We start from the raw sequence: 16,832 nt of genomic DNA on the forward strand, positions 1-16,832 counted from the left end.
CTGTCCCAGGGGACCTCAGACGTGCCTGCCCTGGCCATCTCATGTGGCTGTGGATCCAGGCCAGGTGCCTGTGCCCTGAGCAGCCGGGCACGGGCTTCTTCCTGTGATGCCCCAGGACCTGCTCTGTGTGGGGACTGGGCCACCACCCTGTGGCAGCCTGGACCTCTGTTATGGACCTGTGGAGGCAGGGCAGGGGTGAGAGGGCAGGGGCGAGCGGGCAGGCCTCAGGCTCAGAACACAAGCCATCTCCCAGAGCCAAGAGCTACTCCAAGGAGCTAAAACCTCCACGGACACTGTGAAGTGAGGGCACCGTTATGTGGCAGGGTGAGGAGAACTCCAGAACTCATCTTTAGGGCATCACCCAGGTACCCAGGATCAGATAAGACAGGGGAAGAGCTGGACTCAGGATCAGATAACACAGGGGATAGCTGGACCTAGGATCAGATAACACAGGGGATAGCTGGGTAAGGGTGGAACTGGCCTCACAGATCAAGACCCAGTGTAACCACATACTGGCGTGCAGAACTGAAGCCCTTTCTCCAACTACTTGAAGGCAACTCAAACAAATATACGAATAGACCCAAGTGTGGGGGCGCTACCTGTATGGGGAAGCAGGGGTTCTGGTTCTCACAGGTCAGCTGACAGTCCACTCCTCCCCAGAAGCTGGTGGCACTGGCGCTCTGTGGTGTGAGGGCCATGTCATGACCGATGTACTGTCCCCACACAGTCAGGAAGTCTGAATACTGGTCATCTTCGGTCACAGCCTCATTTGAAACGTGAATGATTAGCCTCGTGACCTCCCGTACCTGGGTAAGGAGACCCACGATACAATGTGGAAGGCCACACAGGGCTGGGAAAGGAGGAACTGGGGTCCCGCACTCCTGGCAGGGCTCTGGCTCTCAGGGCTTGGGGTGCCCCTGGAAGCTCTGTTTCCTGCAGGGGTGGAAGCCAGGAGCATCATCCACTCTCTGTGTAGAGGCCCAGAGCCTTGGATCCCTCATCTACAAAGGATCTGCTTTCAGGGATTTTCAAGGGGACTTGGGGAAGACCAATGTTCAACACGTGTGGCCATTAGAATAGTGCAGTCAGCCCTCCACCAGAGCCAGGCCAAAGGCCTGATTCCGAGGCCTGGAACCTGGAGAAGCTGGCCAGGCCACCCTCCACTGTGGCTGCTGAGCCTCAGCTCTATTTCTTCCTAATGGCCTGGGATCTGTTACTGCCCATGTCTGCTGGGCCACGGCACTTTGTGATCAGAGGCGGTTCCCTGCTTCACAGCTGGAAATTCATCCCCAAATGGGGACACTCGCCAGTCCCTGCAGTGGGTCACCTCCCAGGCCACTTCCCCAACGAGTCACCCCTCAGTCCCCCTAGCAGTCTCCCCAGCCATGCCTCCCCCATACACACCATGGGTCAGTCCTAGCCTCCTCCTAGCAGCTTGTCCCCTCCAGCCCCACTTTGCTGATTTTGACAGGTTTAGGTGGCAAGATTTTGGACATGGAGTTGATGCCCTGATGGGATCTGGGGGCCTTTGGAAGAGAGGACTGTGGGTTGTATTTGGAAAGGATGCAAGCTGTTGGGTGTAGAATCTTGTAGACTGAATAATAAGTCCCAAAGATGCCTACATCATAGTCCCGCACACTTCAGGTGAGACTGTCAAGAACGTGGAGGGAGGAGCAGCCACTCGGGCTGGTGGTGCAGTCTGGTCCTGGGGAGATGTGACTTCCACAGGAGGTACGGGGCAGATTCCACAGTTGCCGCCTGGACCAGTACTGTGTCTGAGCTGAGTCTAGTATCTGCTTTGGGGTGCAGCAAGAAACCCACTAGAGAATGTGATGTAGCACGGGTTTCAGCAGCCTGGGGAGGAAGATGAGGAGGCTGGGTACGAGTGTGTCCACCCGCATACGTCACGGAGGAACGCGGAGGAAAGCCACTGTCACTCCGTGAACAAGCACTGTGGCATGGGCAAGCGCCCGGGAGGCCACTGGTCATGCACTGGACAACAGGGGGATTGGCCTGGAAACTCAAGAGTTACAGGAAAAAGGCGGCAAAGTCAGTTGAAAGGGAATTTAAATCTAGGTTGCTCCACTTACAAGCAGAACAATGCTAATTTTGGAGCCTCATTCCTGAACTTGACCTAGGACCCCATCCTCCCAGGGACCTTGGGCAGACAGATTGAGCAAGGCTCTCGAAGAAGCTGGCCCCCCTGGGGGAAGCGTATCTGAAGAAGCAGCCCCCCCCCCCAGCTGAGGTGACATTCTGAGAACCAACCGGGGGCAGGGCAGTCCCGTGGTACAGGAAGTCGGGGTTCCAGCCTCGGGGCTGACTGAAGCCGTCTTCATAGACAGGAGGGAGCCACCTTGCCAGGGCTGTGTTCGAGGCTCCCCATCGGGGGTGGTCTCTGCAGAAACACACACAGGACATTGGCGATGGGAGAAAAGCAGGGAAGAGGCTGGGACCTGCACACCATGCCACACTCAAGGGTAGAGTGGGGGAGGATCTGAGCATGCCACGCCACGCCACCTTCACAGATAAAGAGGGGGGCTGAACACACCATGCCGCGCTCACAGATAAAGAGGCTGGGACCTGCACACCATGCCACACTCAAGGGTAGAGTGGGGGAGGATCTGAGCATGCCACGCCACGCCATCTTGGGGGGCTGAACACACCATGCCGCGCTCACAGATAAAGGGGAGATGGGGTCACTGCGACCATGGCTTAAACATCTCCAAGTGGCATCAACACAGCCGAGGCTCCAGTGGCTTCCCTTGGGCAGGTCAGGCACGGCGTGAGGAAATGGCCAAGGTTTGACATGCATTCCACAGCCCTCTTCCTGTTCCAGGTGGCCTGTTCTATGGACTCTTTGTCTGCCCCTTCCCAGCAGCCTCTCTCAAACTTATGTGAAGAGGGGACCCCAAATAACATTTGGCTTAAGGAAGTAATCATAGCCATCACCTAGATTTCCTGGGAGGAGAATGTGCTGAGGACTGGCACAGGGTGCAAAGCCCCCAGAGTACAGCACGGCTCTAGAGGAGTCCAGAAGAGCTCTTCTAGACTAGATGACAGTCACAGGAGAGCAAACCCAGAGAGAGCAAAAGCCAGATGCGGACAGGTTAGAAAGCTGTAGCCTGAATTCCTGTGTGGCCACGACCCGAAGTCAAGGTTCTTTCTCAAACCTTTTCAAGAACTTCAAAGCCAGGTGCCCGAGGCTCACATCTCCAATTCTAGCTACTCAGGAGGTTGGATCTGAGGATTGTGGTTCAAAGCCAGCCTGGGCAGGAAAGTCCAGCTAACTGTCTCCATGTCGACAGGTGGTGTGTGTAGCTACCTGTTGTTGCAGGCGCCTGTGATGAGCCGGTACTTGCTCGCCAGGCAGGTGTTGGGACACTTTGGTGGCAGCATGTAAGGTAGGCAGCCAGACAGATTGGCAATCATGCTCAGAAGCTCTTCTGGTAAAACATCTGCGCAACAGATAACAGACCGTGAACTCCTTCGTTGCCATGGCCGGTCTCCCTCTTGCAGGGCAGGCTCAGCCTCCAGTGAGGGTCCCGAGGACACCTCCTCACCCTTACGGAGAAACTGCCTCTGCCTGAGGCTCCCCTGCTCCTGCCTCTAACCCGCGATCTCCCTCGTTGCGAGGGTCGTGGAGGCTCTGGTCAGGCTTGGCCTGTGCTCTCTCAGAATCGCGAGCCAGCAGGCAGGTCTGAGTCACAGGGAGACAGCCAGTGAGCACCAGTCAGCTTTCCCGCAGGGGGCACGGGTACCTCCTTCCCTGCTGCCCAGCGCAGGGCCCCTTCTCACTGTGGCACAGTCCCTCCTGAGACACTGAAAGCATGGTTCTCATCACCTCGAGCCCCACGTGGTCAGCTTTGCCAATAGTATTCACCTCTTTTCAAAACCAGACAACCACAAAAATCTTAATATTCCTCTTTTATTCATACTTGGGTCTTCTTTCGCACAACTCTAAGTTTGATTTCCCAGTTTTGTCCATATTTGTGTTATTCAAGAAAGCAAAATAGGACTGATCTGTAGCCACTCGGTAAGTATCCTCAGACCTCCAAGATAGCTTAAATGTCTTTGAAGATAATGCCACAAAATTCTGATTAATTAGATTATAAATGACATTGAAGTATTTGTTTTTTTAAAAAAAAACTCAGGAAGAGGGGCTGGAAGTTTGGCCTACTGGTAGAGTGTTTGCCTAGCATGCATGGAGACCTGAGTTTGATTCCTCGGTACCACATACATAGAAAAAAGCTGGAAGTGGTGCTGAGGCTCCAGTGGTAGAGCTCTAGCCTTGAAAGTCCAAGGACAGTGCTCAGGCCCTGAGCTCAAGCCCGGGACTGGAAAAAAAACTCAGGAAGAAATAAATTCCATTTTCAAATAGTGAAACAACACAAGTCTCTTAACAGTGAAAGTTCACTCAGAGGAACATTTGAACAAGCTTAGGTCACAATTCACTTTCAGTTAACAAAGGAGTACATATTCCACACACCCTACAACACAGCAAAGTCCTTTGAAGTCAATTGAGTGACCATAGCTATGTTAATAAATGGAGTTTGGCCTAGTGGTAGAGTGCTTGCCTAGCATGCATGAAGACCCGGGTTCGATTCCTCAGTACCACATACATAGAAAAATGCCAGAAGTGGTGCTGAGGCTCAAGTGGTAGAGCTCTAACCTTGAGAAAGTCCAAGGACAGTGCTCAGGCCCTGAGCTCAAGCCCAGGACTGGCAAAACTAAATAAATAATTGGAACTAAAGATCCGAAGCATCAAGAGGGGCTGACATCCCACAGGCACTGCTTGTCGGTGAGGAGATGGACAGGACATGTCACTTCCTATCCACGGACTCATGGACAAGAAGTCTACTTATCCTTTACTTTCACATCCCAGATACGCTAGATTGGTGATATTTATGAAGGAAAGAACCTGAAACCCTTGGGGCCAGGAGTTTGGCATAGTGGTAGAGCGCTTGCCTAGCATGCATGAAGACCCACCCGGGTTCGATTCCTCGGTACCACATATATAGAAAAAAAAAAGCCAGAAGTGGTGCTGAGGCTCAAGTGGTAGAGCTCTAGCCTTGAGAAAGTCCAAGGACAGTGCTCAGGTCCTGAGCTCAAGCCCAGGACTGGCAAAAAAAAACAAAAAACAAAAAACCCCCAAAGAACCTAAAACCCTCCTACGGTCTCAGATCCGACTCCAGATTGAGGCCTGGGACAAACACACCTGCCTGCTGACCCCCAAGGGTTCCTATATCACAGACACAGGAGGCAGGCGACCAGCTCCTCCATACTGTGGTGACCAGTGTCATGGGATACACAGAATCTGCCTGTGTGATGGTGGGTCAGGGTGTTCACCTGTGTGGTGGTGGGTCAGGGCCATTACCTGTGTGGTGGTGGGTCAGGGTGTTCACCTGTGTGGTGGTGGGTCAGGACCATTACCTGTGTGGTGGTGGGTCAGGGTGTTCACCTGTGTGGTGGTGGGCCAGGGCGTTGACCTGTGTGGTGGTGGGTCAGGGCCATTACCTGTGTGGTGGTGGGTCAGGGTGTTCACCTGTGTGGTGGTGGGTCAGGGCGTTCACCTGTGTGGTGGTGGGTCAGGGCCATTACCTGTGTGGTGGTGGGGTCAGGGTGTTTACCTGTGTGGTGGTGGGTCAGGGTGTTCACCTGTGTGGTGGTGGGTCAGGGTGTTCACCTGTGTGGTGGTGGGTCAGGGCCATTACCTGTGTGGTGGTGGGGTCAGGGTGTTTACCTGTGTGGTGGTGGGTCAGGACCATTATCTGGGTGGTGGTGGGTCAGGGTGTTCACCTGTGTCGTGGTGGGTCAGGGCGTTCACCTGTGTGGTGGTGGGTCAGGGCGTTCACCTGTGTGGTGGTGGGTCAGGGCGTTCACCTGTGTGGCGGTGGGTCAGGGCGTTTACCTGTGTGGCGGTGGGTCAGGGCGTTCACCTGTGTGGCGGTGGGTCAGGGCGTTTACCTGTGTGGCGGTGGGTCAGGGCGTTTACCTGTGTGGCGGTGGGTCAGGGTGTTTACCTGTGTGGCGGTGGGTCAGGACCATTATCTGGGTGGTGGTGGGTCAGGGTGTTCACCTGTGTCGTGGTGGGTCAGGGCGTTCACCTGTGTGGCGGTGGGTCAGGGCGTTTACCTGTGTGGGGGTGGGTCAGGGTGTTCACCTGGGTGGTGGTGGGTTGGTGGTGGGTCAGGGCCATTACCTGGGTGGTGGTGGGTCAGGGCGTTGACCTGTGTGGTGGTGGGTCAGGGCGTTTACCTGTGTGGCGGTGGGTCAGGGCGTTGACCTGTGTGGTGGTGGGTCAGGGTATTCACCTGTGTGGTGGTGGGTCAGGGCGTTTACCTGTGTGGTGGTGGGTCAGGGCGTTGACCTGTGTGGTGGTGGGTCAGGGTGTTCACCTGGGTGGTGGTGGGTTGGTGGTGGGTCAGGGCCATTACCTGGGTGGTGGTGGGTCAGGGCGTTGACCTGTGTGGTGGTGGGTCAGGGCGTTTACCTGTGTGGTGGTGGGTCAGGGCATTCACCTGTGTGGTGGTGGGTCAGGTCCATTATCTGTGTGGTGGTGGGTCAGGGCGTTCACCTGTGTGGTGGTGGGTCAGGGTGTTGACCTGTGTGGTGGTGGGTCAGGGCGTTCACCTGTGTGGTGGTGGGTCAGGTCCATTATCTGTGTGGTGGTGGGTCAGGGTGTTGACCTGTGTGGTGGTGGGTCAGGGTGTTGACCTGTGTGGTGGTGGGTCAGGGCGTTCACCTGTGTGGTGGTGGGTCAGGGCGTTCACCTGTGTGGTGGTGGGTCAGGTCCATTATCTGTGTGGTGGTGGGTCAGGGCGTTGACCTGTGTGGTGGTGGGTCAGGGCGTTCACCTGTGTGGTGGTGGGTCAGGGCGTTCACCTGTGTGGTGGTGGGTCAGGGCGTTGACCTGTGTGGTGGTGGGTCAGGGTGTTCATCTGTGTGGTGGTGGGTCAGGGTCATTACCTGTGTGGTGGTGGGGTCAGGGTGTTTACCTGTGTGGTGGTGGGTCAGGACCATTATCTGGGTGGTGGTGGGTCAGGGTGTTGACCTGTGTGGTGGTGGGTCAGGGCGTTCACCTCTGTGGCGGTGGGTCAGGGTGTTTACCTGTGTGGCGGTGGGTCAGGACCATTATCTGGGTGGTGGTGGGTCAGGGTGTTCACCTGTGTCGTGGTGGGTCAGGGCGTTCACCTGTGTGGCGGTGGGTCAGGGCGTTTACCTGTGTGGCGGTGGGTCAGGGCATTCACCTGTGTGGTGGTGGGTCAGGGTGTTTACCTGTGTGGTGGTGGGTCAGGGCGTTGACCTGTGTGGTGGTGGGTCAGGGTATTCACCTGTGTGGTGGTGGGTCAGGGTGTTCACCTGGGTGGTGGTGGGTCAGGGCGTTGACCTGTGTGGTGGTGGGTCAGGGTGTTCACCTGTGTGGTGGTGGGTCAGGGCGTTTACCTGTGTGGTGGTGGGTCAGGGCATTGACCTGTGTGGTGGTGGGTCAGGGTATTCACCTGTGTGGTGGTGGGTCAGGGCGTTGACCTGTGTGGTGGTGGGTCAGGGCGTTGACCTGTGTGGTGGTGGGTCAGGGTGTTCACCTATGTGGTGGTGGGTCAGGGTGTTCACCTGGGTGGTGGTGGGTTGGTGGTGGGTCAGGGCCATTACCTGTGTGGTGGTGGGTCAGGTCCATTATCTGTGTGGTGGTGGGTCAGGGCCGTTACCTGTGTGGTGGTGGGTCAGGTCCATTATCTGTGTGGTGGTGGGTCAGGGCGTTGACCTGTGTGGTGGTGGGTCAGGGTGTTCACCTGTGTGGTGGTGGGTCAGGGCCATTACCTGTGTGGTGGTGGGTCAGGGTGTTCACCTGTGTGGTGGTGGGTCAGGTCCATTATCTGTGTGGTGGTGGGTCGGGGCGTTCACCTGTGTGGTGGTGGGTCAGGGGCCGTTACCTGTGTGGTGGTGGGTCAGGTCCATTATCTGTGTGGTGGTGGGTCAGGGCGTTCACCTGTGTGGTGGTGGGCCAGGGCGTTCACCTGTGTGGTGGTGGGTCAGGGCGTTCACCTGTGTGGTGGTGGGTCAGGGCCGTTACCTGTGTGGTGGTGGGTCAGAGCCATTATCTGTGTGGGGTTGGGGTCAGGATGTTTGCCTGTTTGGGGGTCCAGGGCCATTACCTGTGGGCCATGATGTTTCACCTTTCATCACTTGTTGGGAAGTTTCCATGATCTCAGCTGCTTGGGAAACAATCCTTGTAGATGGCTCAGGCATCTTGGAGAAAGACAGCAACTGAGACGGTGCAGTGACTTCCCTTTTCTTGAGCTCCCTATAGCACCAGAAGTAGATACATCTTGTTTGTTGATGCTTTTGTAGTTGATTACCCATTAATTAAGCATTCATTGTGTAATTGCTCTTGGGGTATATACTAATCTAGGTTTTCTGTCTGCATGAATCCTGGGGCTAGCAAAGGGGATGTAAATCATGAATCACTGCTGGGTGTTGAAGGACGTGACCAGTGCTTTTCCTTTACTAAACTTCCATGGCTGCATGCACCTGATTATCATTAGAGTTCTGTTATTCTCCTTAGAGATCCATTCTAACATCATCTGTCTACACTCTAGACGGCGACAAGGTAAGAGCTCTGTATCTTTGTGGGGGACTCAGAGGAAGCAGCCATGGAGACTTCACCAGACCCAGGGGTCAGCCCAGTGCAGGTGCAGGGTCAGCCCGGTACAGGTGCAGGGTCATCCTGGTGCAGGTGCAGGGTCAGTCCGGTGCAGGTGCTGGGTCAGCCCGGTGCAGGTTCAGGGTCAGCCTACTGCAGGTGCAGGGTCAGCCCAGTGCAGGTGCAGGGTCAGCCCAGTGCAGGTGCAGGGTCAGCCCAGTGCAGGTGCAGGGTCAGCCCAGTGCAGGTGCAGGGTCAGCCCGGTACAGGTGTTGGGTCAGCCCAGTGCAGGTGCAGGGTCAGCCCGGTGCAGGTACAGGGTCAGCCCGGTGCAGGTGCAGGGTCAGCCCACTGCAGGTGCAGGGTCAGCCCAGTGCAGGTGCTGGGTCAGCCCACTGCAGGTGCTGGGTCAGCCCAGTGCAGGTGCAGGGTCAGCCCACTGCAGGTGCAGGGTCAGCCCACTGCAGGTGCAGGGTCAGCCCACTGCAGGTGCTGGGTCAGCCCAGTGCAGGTGCAGGGTCAGCCCAGTGCAGGTGCAGGGTCAGCCCACTGCAGGTGCAGGGTCAGCCCACTGCAGGTACAGGGTCAGCCCGGTGCAGGTGCAGGGTCAGCCCACTGCAGGTGCTGGGTCAGCCCAGTGCAGGTGCTGGGTCAGCCCGGTGCAGGTGCAGGGTCAGCCCACTGCAGGTGCAGGGTCAGCCCGGTGCAGGTACAGGGTCAGCCCACTGCAGGTGCTGGGTCAGCCCAGTGCAGGTGCAGGGTCAGCTCACTGCAGGTGCTGGGTCAGCCCAGTGCAGGTGCAGGGTCAGCCCGGTGCAGGTGCAGGGTCAGCCCACTGCAGGTGCTGGGTCAGCCCAGTGCAGGTGCAGGGTCAGCTCACTGCAGGTGCTGGGTCAGCCCAGTGCAGGTCCAGGGTCAGCCCGGTGCAGGTGCAGGGTCAGCCCGGTGCAGGTGCAGGGTCAGCCCACTGCAGGTGCTAGGTCAGCCCGGTGGAGGTACAGGGTCAGCCCGGTGCAGGTGCAGGGTCAGCCCGGTGCAGGTGCAGGGTCAGCCCACTGCAGGTGCAGGGTCAGCCCGGTGCAGGTGCAGGGTCAGCCCACTGCAGGTGCTGGGTCAGCCCGGTGGAGGTACAGGGTCAGCCCACTGCAGGTGCTGGGTCAGCCCGGTGCAGGTGCAGGGTCAGCCCACTGCAGGTGCAGGGTCAGCCCAGTGCAGGTGCAGGGTCAGCTCACTGCAGGTGCTGGGTCAGCCCAGTGCAGGTGCAGGGTCAGCCCGGTGCAGGTGCAGGGTCAGCCCACTGCAGGTGCTGGGTCAGCCCAGTGCAGGTGCAGGGTCAGCTCACTGCAGGTGCAGGGTCAGCCCGGTGCAGGTGCAGGGTCAGCCCGGTGCAGGTGCAGGGTCAGCCCGGTGCAGGTGCAGGGTCAGCCCACTGCAGGTGCAGGGTCAGCCCACTGCAGGTGCAGGGTCAGCCCGGTGCAGGTGCAGGGTCAGCCCGGTGCAGGTGCAGGGTCAGCCCGGTGCAGGTGCAGGGTCAGCCCACTGCAGGTGCTGGGTCAGCCCGGTGGAGGTACAGGGTCAGCCCACTGCAGGTGCTGGGTCAGCCCGGTGCAGGTGCAGGGTCAGCCCACTGCAGGTGCAGGGTCAGCCCGGTGGAGGTACAGGGTCAGCCCACTGCAGGTGCTGGGTCAGCCCGGTGCAGGTGCAGGGTCAGCCCACTGCAGGGGCAGGGTCAGCCCGGTGCAGGTGCTGAGTCAGCCCAGTGCAGGTGCAGGGTCAGCCCGGTGCAGGTGCAGGGTCAGCCCACTGCAGGTGCAGGGTCAGCCCACTGCAGGTGCAGGGTCAGCCTACTGCAGGTGCTGGGTCAGCCCGGTGCAGGTGCAGGGTCAGCCCACTGCAGGGGCAGGGTCAGCCCGGTGGAGGTACAGGGTCAGCCCACTGCAGGTGCAGGGTCAGCCCGATGCAGGTGCAGGGTCAGCCCACTGCAGGTGCAGGGTCAGCCCGATGCAGGTGCAGGGGTCAACCCGCTGCAGCTCCAGATGGCCTGAGAGAAATGAGCCCAGGACGGCCTGCTGCATCTGCCAGTCTTGCCTCACCAGGGCACCCTCTGTCCCTCAAATGGCCCTGACCCCTCACAGGTCATGTACAGGTCATGGGCTCTAGGGAAGAGGCACTGAGGAGGCCTCATTTGGTGTACAGACTGCTTGAGGAGAAGGAGGCTCTGCCTGCTCAGGCAGCCGGGGACCTGGGCTGGTGTGGGGTTGCCATGAGGTTGGGAATCCAGCCTCCAGCAGGTAGGGCTCTGTGTCTGTCCATCCTTCACTGGGGCCTCTGCATGGCCAACTCTGTTGCCCCCAGCCCTTCTCCCAGGTGCTCTCCTCACCCTCCCCTCCCTCCTCCCAGGGCTATGCTCTGCCAGCACACTAGGGCAGGCAGCCCACTAGGACAGGACCACTGCCTGCCCAGGCTCCAACCCCGCTGCAGAAACAAAGATCTGGCTGCCATCCAGACTTGGGAGCTGCCACATCTCCAAGCCAGTCACTTCTCAGGAGGCATCCAGCATGTGTCCTTCATTGGATCCACACTAAATGCATTATGGGACGAAGAGGAGAGGGACCTTGCCAGGTGCAGGGCAGTATTTATGAAGGAAATGATATAGTCATATAGGACACTTCTCTCTCTCCATCTCTCTCCCTCTCTCTCTCTCTCTCTCTCTCTCTCTCTCTCTCTCTCTCTCTCTCTCTCTCTCTCTCTCTCTCTCTCTCTCTCCATATCTATATCTACATATATAGAGAGAATTACAATAATCAATAATTACAATAATTACAATCTCTTGATTGAATTACAATAAACAGTTGGAACAATTTTTCTAACCTTGCCTCAGATAAGAAATGTGCCCCTAAATGAAGACTTCTCACATAGCAGTTCTTTTGATAAAAAGAAAGCTCTTACGAACTTCCAGACATAGGCGGCCATGTCTCAGGCCCTTGATTGACGAGAACACCAATGGTGTAGACATTGAAGAAGAGCTGGGAGTAGGGAGAGCTGAGAAGGCCGAGAAACATCACTCCATGGCCAACTGTCTGCAGGACTGGCTCACAGCCCCTTGTTCACCCACAGCCCCCGAGAGCCCCAGACTGACCATGCAGAGCCAAGGACGGCCTCATGTAGCCAGATGGCAGGGGACCCGTTCTCAGGAATGACTGCCCACCAGTAGAGATGCCCCCATTCTCAGGATTGACTGTTCACCTCTACTGATCCCCAAACAAACCCTTGACCCTGGACCTCAGAGCACTGCCCCCCTCCAGCCAGTCCACTTAGCAGCTGGGTTTCACTTCTTTTGTGCTGCTCTCATGCTGCTTTACTTACACAACCCTCCCCCTCCTGCTTTATTTTCCCCGAGGCCATTCTTGAATTGCTCCTTTGTTGGCAATATGTCTTCCCCTCCCTAGACTAGCTGACCCAAGTCCAGCAACAGGCCTGTGCAGGAGTTGGTATGGTGATGTCACAGCACCTCCCCCACCCCAGATGCTCACCAGGGACCCTCGTCCCTCCAGTCAACCTGATCAGGACTCCAGATTCCTGAATCACACCGGATCACAATGGACACGCCCCACGCTTTGCCAAGGAAAGTGTGTGGCCTGGTCTCTGGGCTTTCTGCACTGCCTTGAGAGAGGGGAATGGACACATGCAACTTCAGTCCCTGCTTTGCACAAGGGGGTACTGGACAACTTTTGGGGAGCTTGTGAAAACTGAAGTGGGTGCTGTGTGCTGAGAGCCTCTTGGAGCAGCCCCCGCCTGTGCCCTCTCCAACAGCCACCTTACCTCGCCATTGTGCTGTAGATGGCATGGCCCACCATGAGTCTGCTGCCTTCCACCACACTGGTGACATGGAACTTTCCAGTCTTTCCTGTGGAAAACCACATAGAAGAATACAAATAGACATGCAGTGGGCCGCCAGTCAGCTCCAGCTCTCCCCTCTACACAGCTAGACAAGGCCACGAAAGGACACAGAGCCTATATGCCAGAAGGCAGAGAGAAACTGTGCTAAACATACCAGGACACCAACAGGAATGCAGGGTTCCTACAAGAGCCACAGGGGAACCACATGTGGAGACCACAGGGCGCTGCAGGCAGGGGCGCCACAAACAGGTCCACACATGACACTCCATACACAGCACCACCACATAGAATCCACACGGGACACTCCATACACAACACCACCACGCAGAGTCCACACGGGACACTGCATACACAACACCACCACGTAGAGTCCACACGGGACACTGCATACACAACACCACCACGTAGAGTCAAACGGGACACTCCATACACAACACCACCACGCAGAGTCCACACGGGACACTGCATACACAACACCACCACGCAGAGTCCACACGGGACACTCCATACACAACACCACCACGTAGAGTCCACATATGACACTGCATACACAACAGCACCACGTAGAGTCAAACGGGACACTCCATACACAACACCACCAGGTAGAGTCCACACGGGACACTCCATACACAACACCACCACGTAGAGTCCACACGGGACACTCCATACACAACACCACCAGGTAGAGTCCACACATGACACTGCATACACAACACCACCATGTAGAGTCCACACGGGACACTGCATACACAACACCACCACGTAGAGTCCACACGGGACACTGCATACACAACACCACCACGTAGAGTCCACACATGACACTGCATACACAACAGCACCACGTAGAGTCCACACGGGACACTGCATACACAACACCACCACGTAGAGTCCACACATGACACTGCATACACAACAGCACCACGTAGAGTCCACACGGGACACTGCATACACAACACCACCACGTAGAGTCCACACATGACACTGCATACACAACAGCACCACGTAGAGTCCACACGGGACACTCCATACACAACACCACCAGGTAGAGTCCACACGGGACACTCCATACACAACACCACCACGTAGAGTCCACACGGGACACTGCAAACACAACACCACCACGTAGAGTCCACACGGGACACTGCATACACAACACCACCACGTAGAGTCCACACATGACACTGCATACACAACAGCACCACGTAGAGTCCACACGGGACACTGCATACACAACAGCACCACGTAGAGTCCACACGGGACACTGCATACACAACAGCACCACACAGAGTCCACACGGGACACTGCATACACAACACCACCACGCAGAGTCCACACGGGACACTCCATACACAACACCACCAGGTAGAGTCCACACGGGACACTGCATACACAACACCACCACGTAGAGTCCACACGGGACACTGCATACACAACACCACCACGCAGAGTCCACACGGGACACTGCATACACAACACCACCACGCAGAGTCCACACGGGACACTCCATACACAACACCACCACGCAGAGTCCACACGGGACACTGCATACACAACACCACCACGCAGAGTCCACACGGGACACTCCATACACAACACCACCACGTAGAGTCCACACGGGACACTGCATACACAACACCACCACGCAGAGTCCACACGGGACACTGTATACACAACACCACCCCGTAGAGTCCACACGGGACACTGCATACACAACACCACCACGTAGAGTCCACATATGACACTGCATACACAACACCACCACGTAGAGTCCACACGGGACACTGCATACCCAACACCACCACGCAGAGTCCACATGGGACACTGCATACCCAACACCACCACGCAGAGTCCACACGGGACACTCCATACCCAACACCACCACGCAGAGTCCACACGGGACACTCCATACACAACACCACCACGCAGAGTCCACACGGGACACTGCATACACAACACCACCACGCAGAGTCCACACGGGACACTGCATACACAACACCACCACGCAGAGTCCACACGGGACACTCCATACACAACACCACCACGCAGAGTCCACACGGGACACTGCATACACAACACCACCACGCAGAGTCCACACATGACACTGCATACACAGCACCACCACGCAGAGTCCACACGGGACACTGCATACACAACACCACCACGCAGAGTCCACACGGGACACTGCATACACAACACCACCACGCAGAGTCCACACGGGACACTGCATACACAACACCACCACGCAGAGTCCACACGGGACACTCCATACACAACACCACCAGGTAGAGTCCACACGGGACACTGCATACACAACACCACCACGTAGAGTCCACACGGGACACTCCATACACAACACCACCACGTAGAGTCCACACGGGACACTCCATACACAACACCACCACGCAGAGTCCACACGGGACACTCCATACACAACACCACCACGCAGAGTCCACACGGGACACTCCATACACAAAACCACCACGCAGAGTCCACACGGGACACTCCATACACAACACCACCACGCAGAGTCCACACGGGACACTCCATACACAACACCACCACGCAGAGTCCACACGGGACACTCCATACACAACACCACCACGCAGAGTCCACACGGGACACTGTATACACAACACCACCACGCAGAGTCCACACGGGACACTGCATACACAACACCACCACGTAGAGTCCACACGGGACACTCCATACACAACACCACCAGGCAGAGTCCACACGGGACACTGCATACACAACACCACCACGCAGAGTCCACACGGGACACTCTATACTCTGGGCCCCGCCATGAGAGACTGCTGGTTTCCCATAATGGAGTTCCGGTGTGTAGGGTGTTTGACTAAGGGGCTGCACCTCCCCTTGGGGCTCTGGTATCTTCTGACCCGCTGAAGGCGTCTGCTCAATGGAGCCACCTACCTGCACATATGTTCCTCTGTCCATACCGGTCCCCAGTCCCACCCAGAGGGCACAAAAAGGAGGCCATCCAGCCTCCAAAGTGCGGATGATAACAAGGGCACCCAAAATGAAGCCAAATAGAGAAGAAAGGCACCATTTCCCTACTTTAAAAATCACACACCTCACCAGGCATGTGAGTGTCCCCACTCTAAATCCTTGACGTTTGACAGAGCACTGCTCAGGCACTGTTTTAACAACCCTTATTCGCCCACATCCAATGAGCTGGAAAAGAGTTCGCAACCTTCCTTTTGAGCAAATCACGGCACGAATGATGTCTCCTGGATCTAGGACTTCACGACCTCAGCAGGCAGGGCTGTCCTCAGAGTTCCGCTGTGTCTGCAAGCACCGCCCTGTGGCCTGCACAAGGCCCCTGCACAGCCTGTCGCTCTCTCATCCCCATCTCTAGGTGTGTTCCTCCCCTCTGTCTTTCTCTTTACCAAGAAGTAATCACTTCACCATTATATCTCAGTAAATTTTTAAACATAATTTCACATTGCAGCTCGTAATTCCAGAAAACACCTCCATCACTACTAAATGGAAATTGTGTAGCAAATAAACAAATGTACTCCAAATATTTTCAAATTCTATCATAGGAAAATTAATTATTTTCAAAAAATTATCTTTTAACCTTTCTAAACTCAAGAATTGCATGTTTGGCTTTGGAAGTTATAACAGTACACGTTTCCACTGACTGCTAGTGACTGCCATTCTGTTTTCTGCTAGAGAAGTGCGAAATGTCTTTATTAGGTCAAAAGTTTGGATTGCATTTGTCACTCACCCCCGGGAAGTCCTTGGCCTCTCAAGATAAAAGAGAAGAGAAGTCCAGTGGCAGCCAGGGCCAGTGCAGCCACCAGGGCTGTAAGCGCCTTCATCTGGAGCTGTCACGGCAGAGAACGGCAGAGCGCAGGGACCCAGCGCCAGCTGCCCAGTGCCGGCGTTTCCAGGGCCCGCTGAGATCGAGGTTGTGTACCTTTGCTGATGTACCTTCAGCCTGGAGAGCCTCTCAGACCAGAGTGCCTTGATTTACCTGAAGGCAGAAGCGCCATATGCGACAGCTTGAATCCCCCATAGCCCAGAGGGACCTGCTTTAACCCAGCACTATGTTAAGCAGTATAAAGTTACTGAGAATGGTTCCTAGGAATAAAATATGCTTCCCCAAATAAACCTGTGTGGAACATGTCACCAGTACAAAGATTTGAGCATTTATGAGAGTGGTAGTAAAATCCTCACTCCGGCTGAATTTCTTAGGGTATTCTCTTTATCATGAAGACAATAGTTTCCACTATCTAGAGGTGGTTTCTTTGTCTTAGACTTTCTG

The 16,832-nt window shown here is 56.1% G+C and overlaps 1 protein-coding gene across 1 annotated transcript in view; it reads right to left on the bottom strand.

The window, feature by feature from the left end:
- Tpo (thyroid peroxidase) overlaps positions 1 to 16,583 on the bottom strand; it is a 28,580-nt gene extending 11,997 nt beyond the window's left edge. The window contains exons 1-7 of the mRNA XM_090337593.1: positions 16,542 to 16,583; positions 16,293 to 16,392; positions 12,467 to 12,551; positions 8,157 to 8,305; positions 3,326 to 3,458; positions 2,269 to 2,398; positions 600 to 806 (exon numbers count right to left, since the gene is read on the bottom strand). Coding sequence (XP_090193719.1) covers positions 600 to 806; positions 2,269 to 2,398; positions 3,326 to 3,458; positions 8,157 to 8,305; positions 12,467 to 12,551; positions 16,293 to 16,392; positions 16,542 to 16,583 — 846 coding nt within the window. The remainder of the gene's footprint in view (positions 1 to 599; positions 807 to 2,268; positions 2,399 to 3,325; positions 3,459 to 8,156; positions 8,306 to 12,466; positions 12,552 to 16,292; positions 16,393 to 16,541) is intronic.
- Between the last annotated feature and the right edge of the window lie 249 nt (positions 16,584 to 16,832).

Source organism: Megascapheus bottae, chromosome 7 (genome assembly GCF_031878675.1).
Source record: "Megascapheus bottae isolate mThoBot1 chromosome 7, mThoBot2.hap1, whole genome shotgun sequence".
Classification (NCBI taxonomy): domain Eukaryota; kingdom Metazoa; phylum Chordata; class Mammalia; order Rodentia; family Geomyidae; genus Megascapheus; species Megascapheus bottae.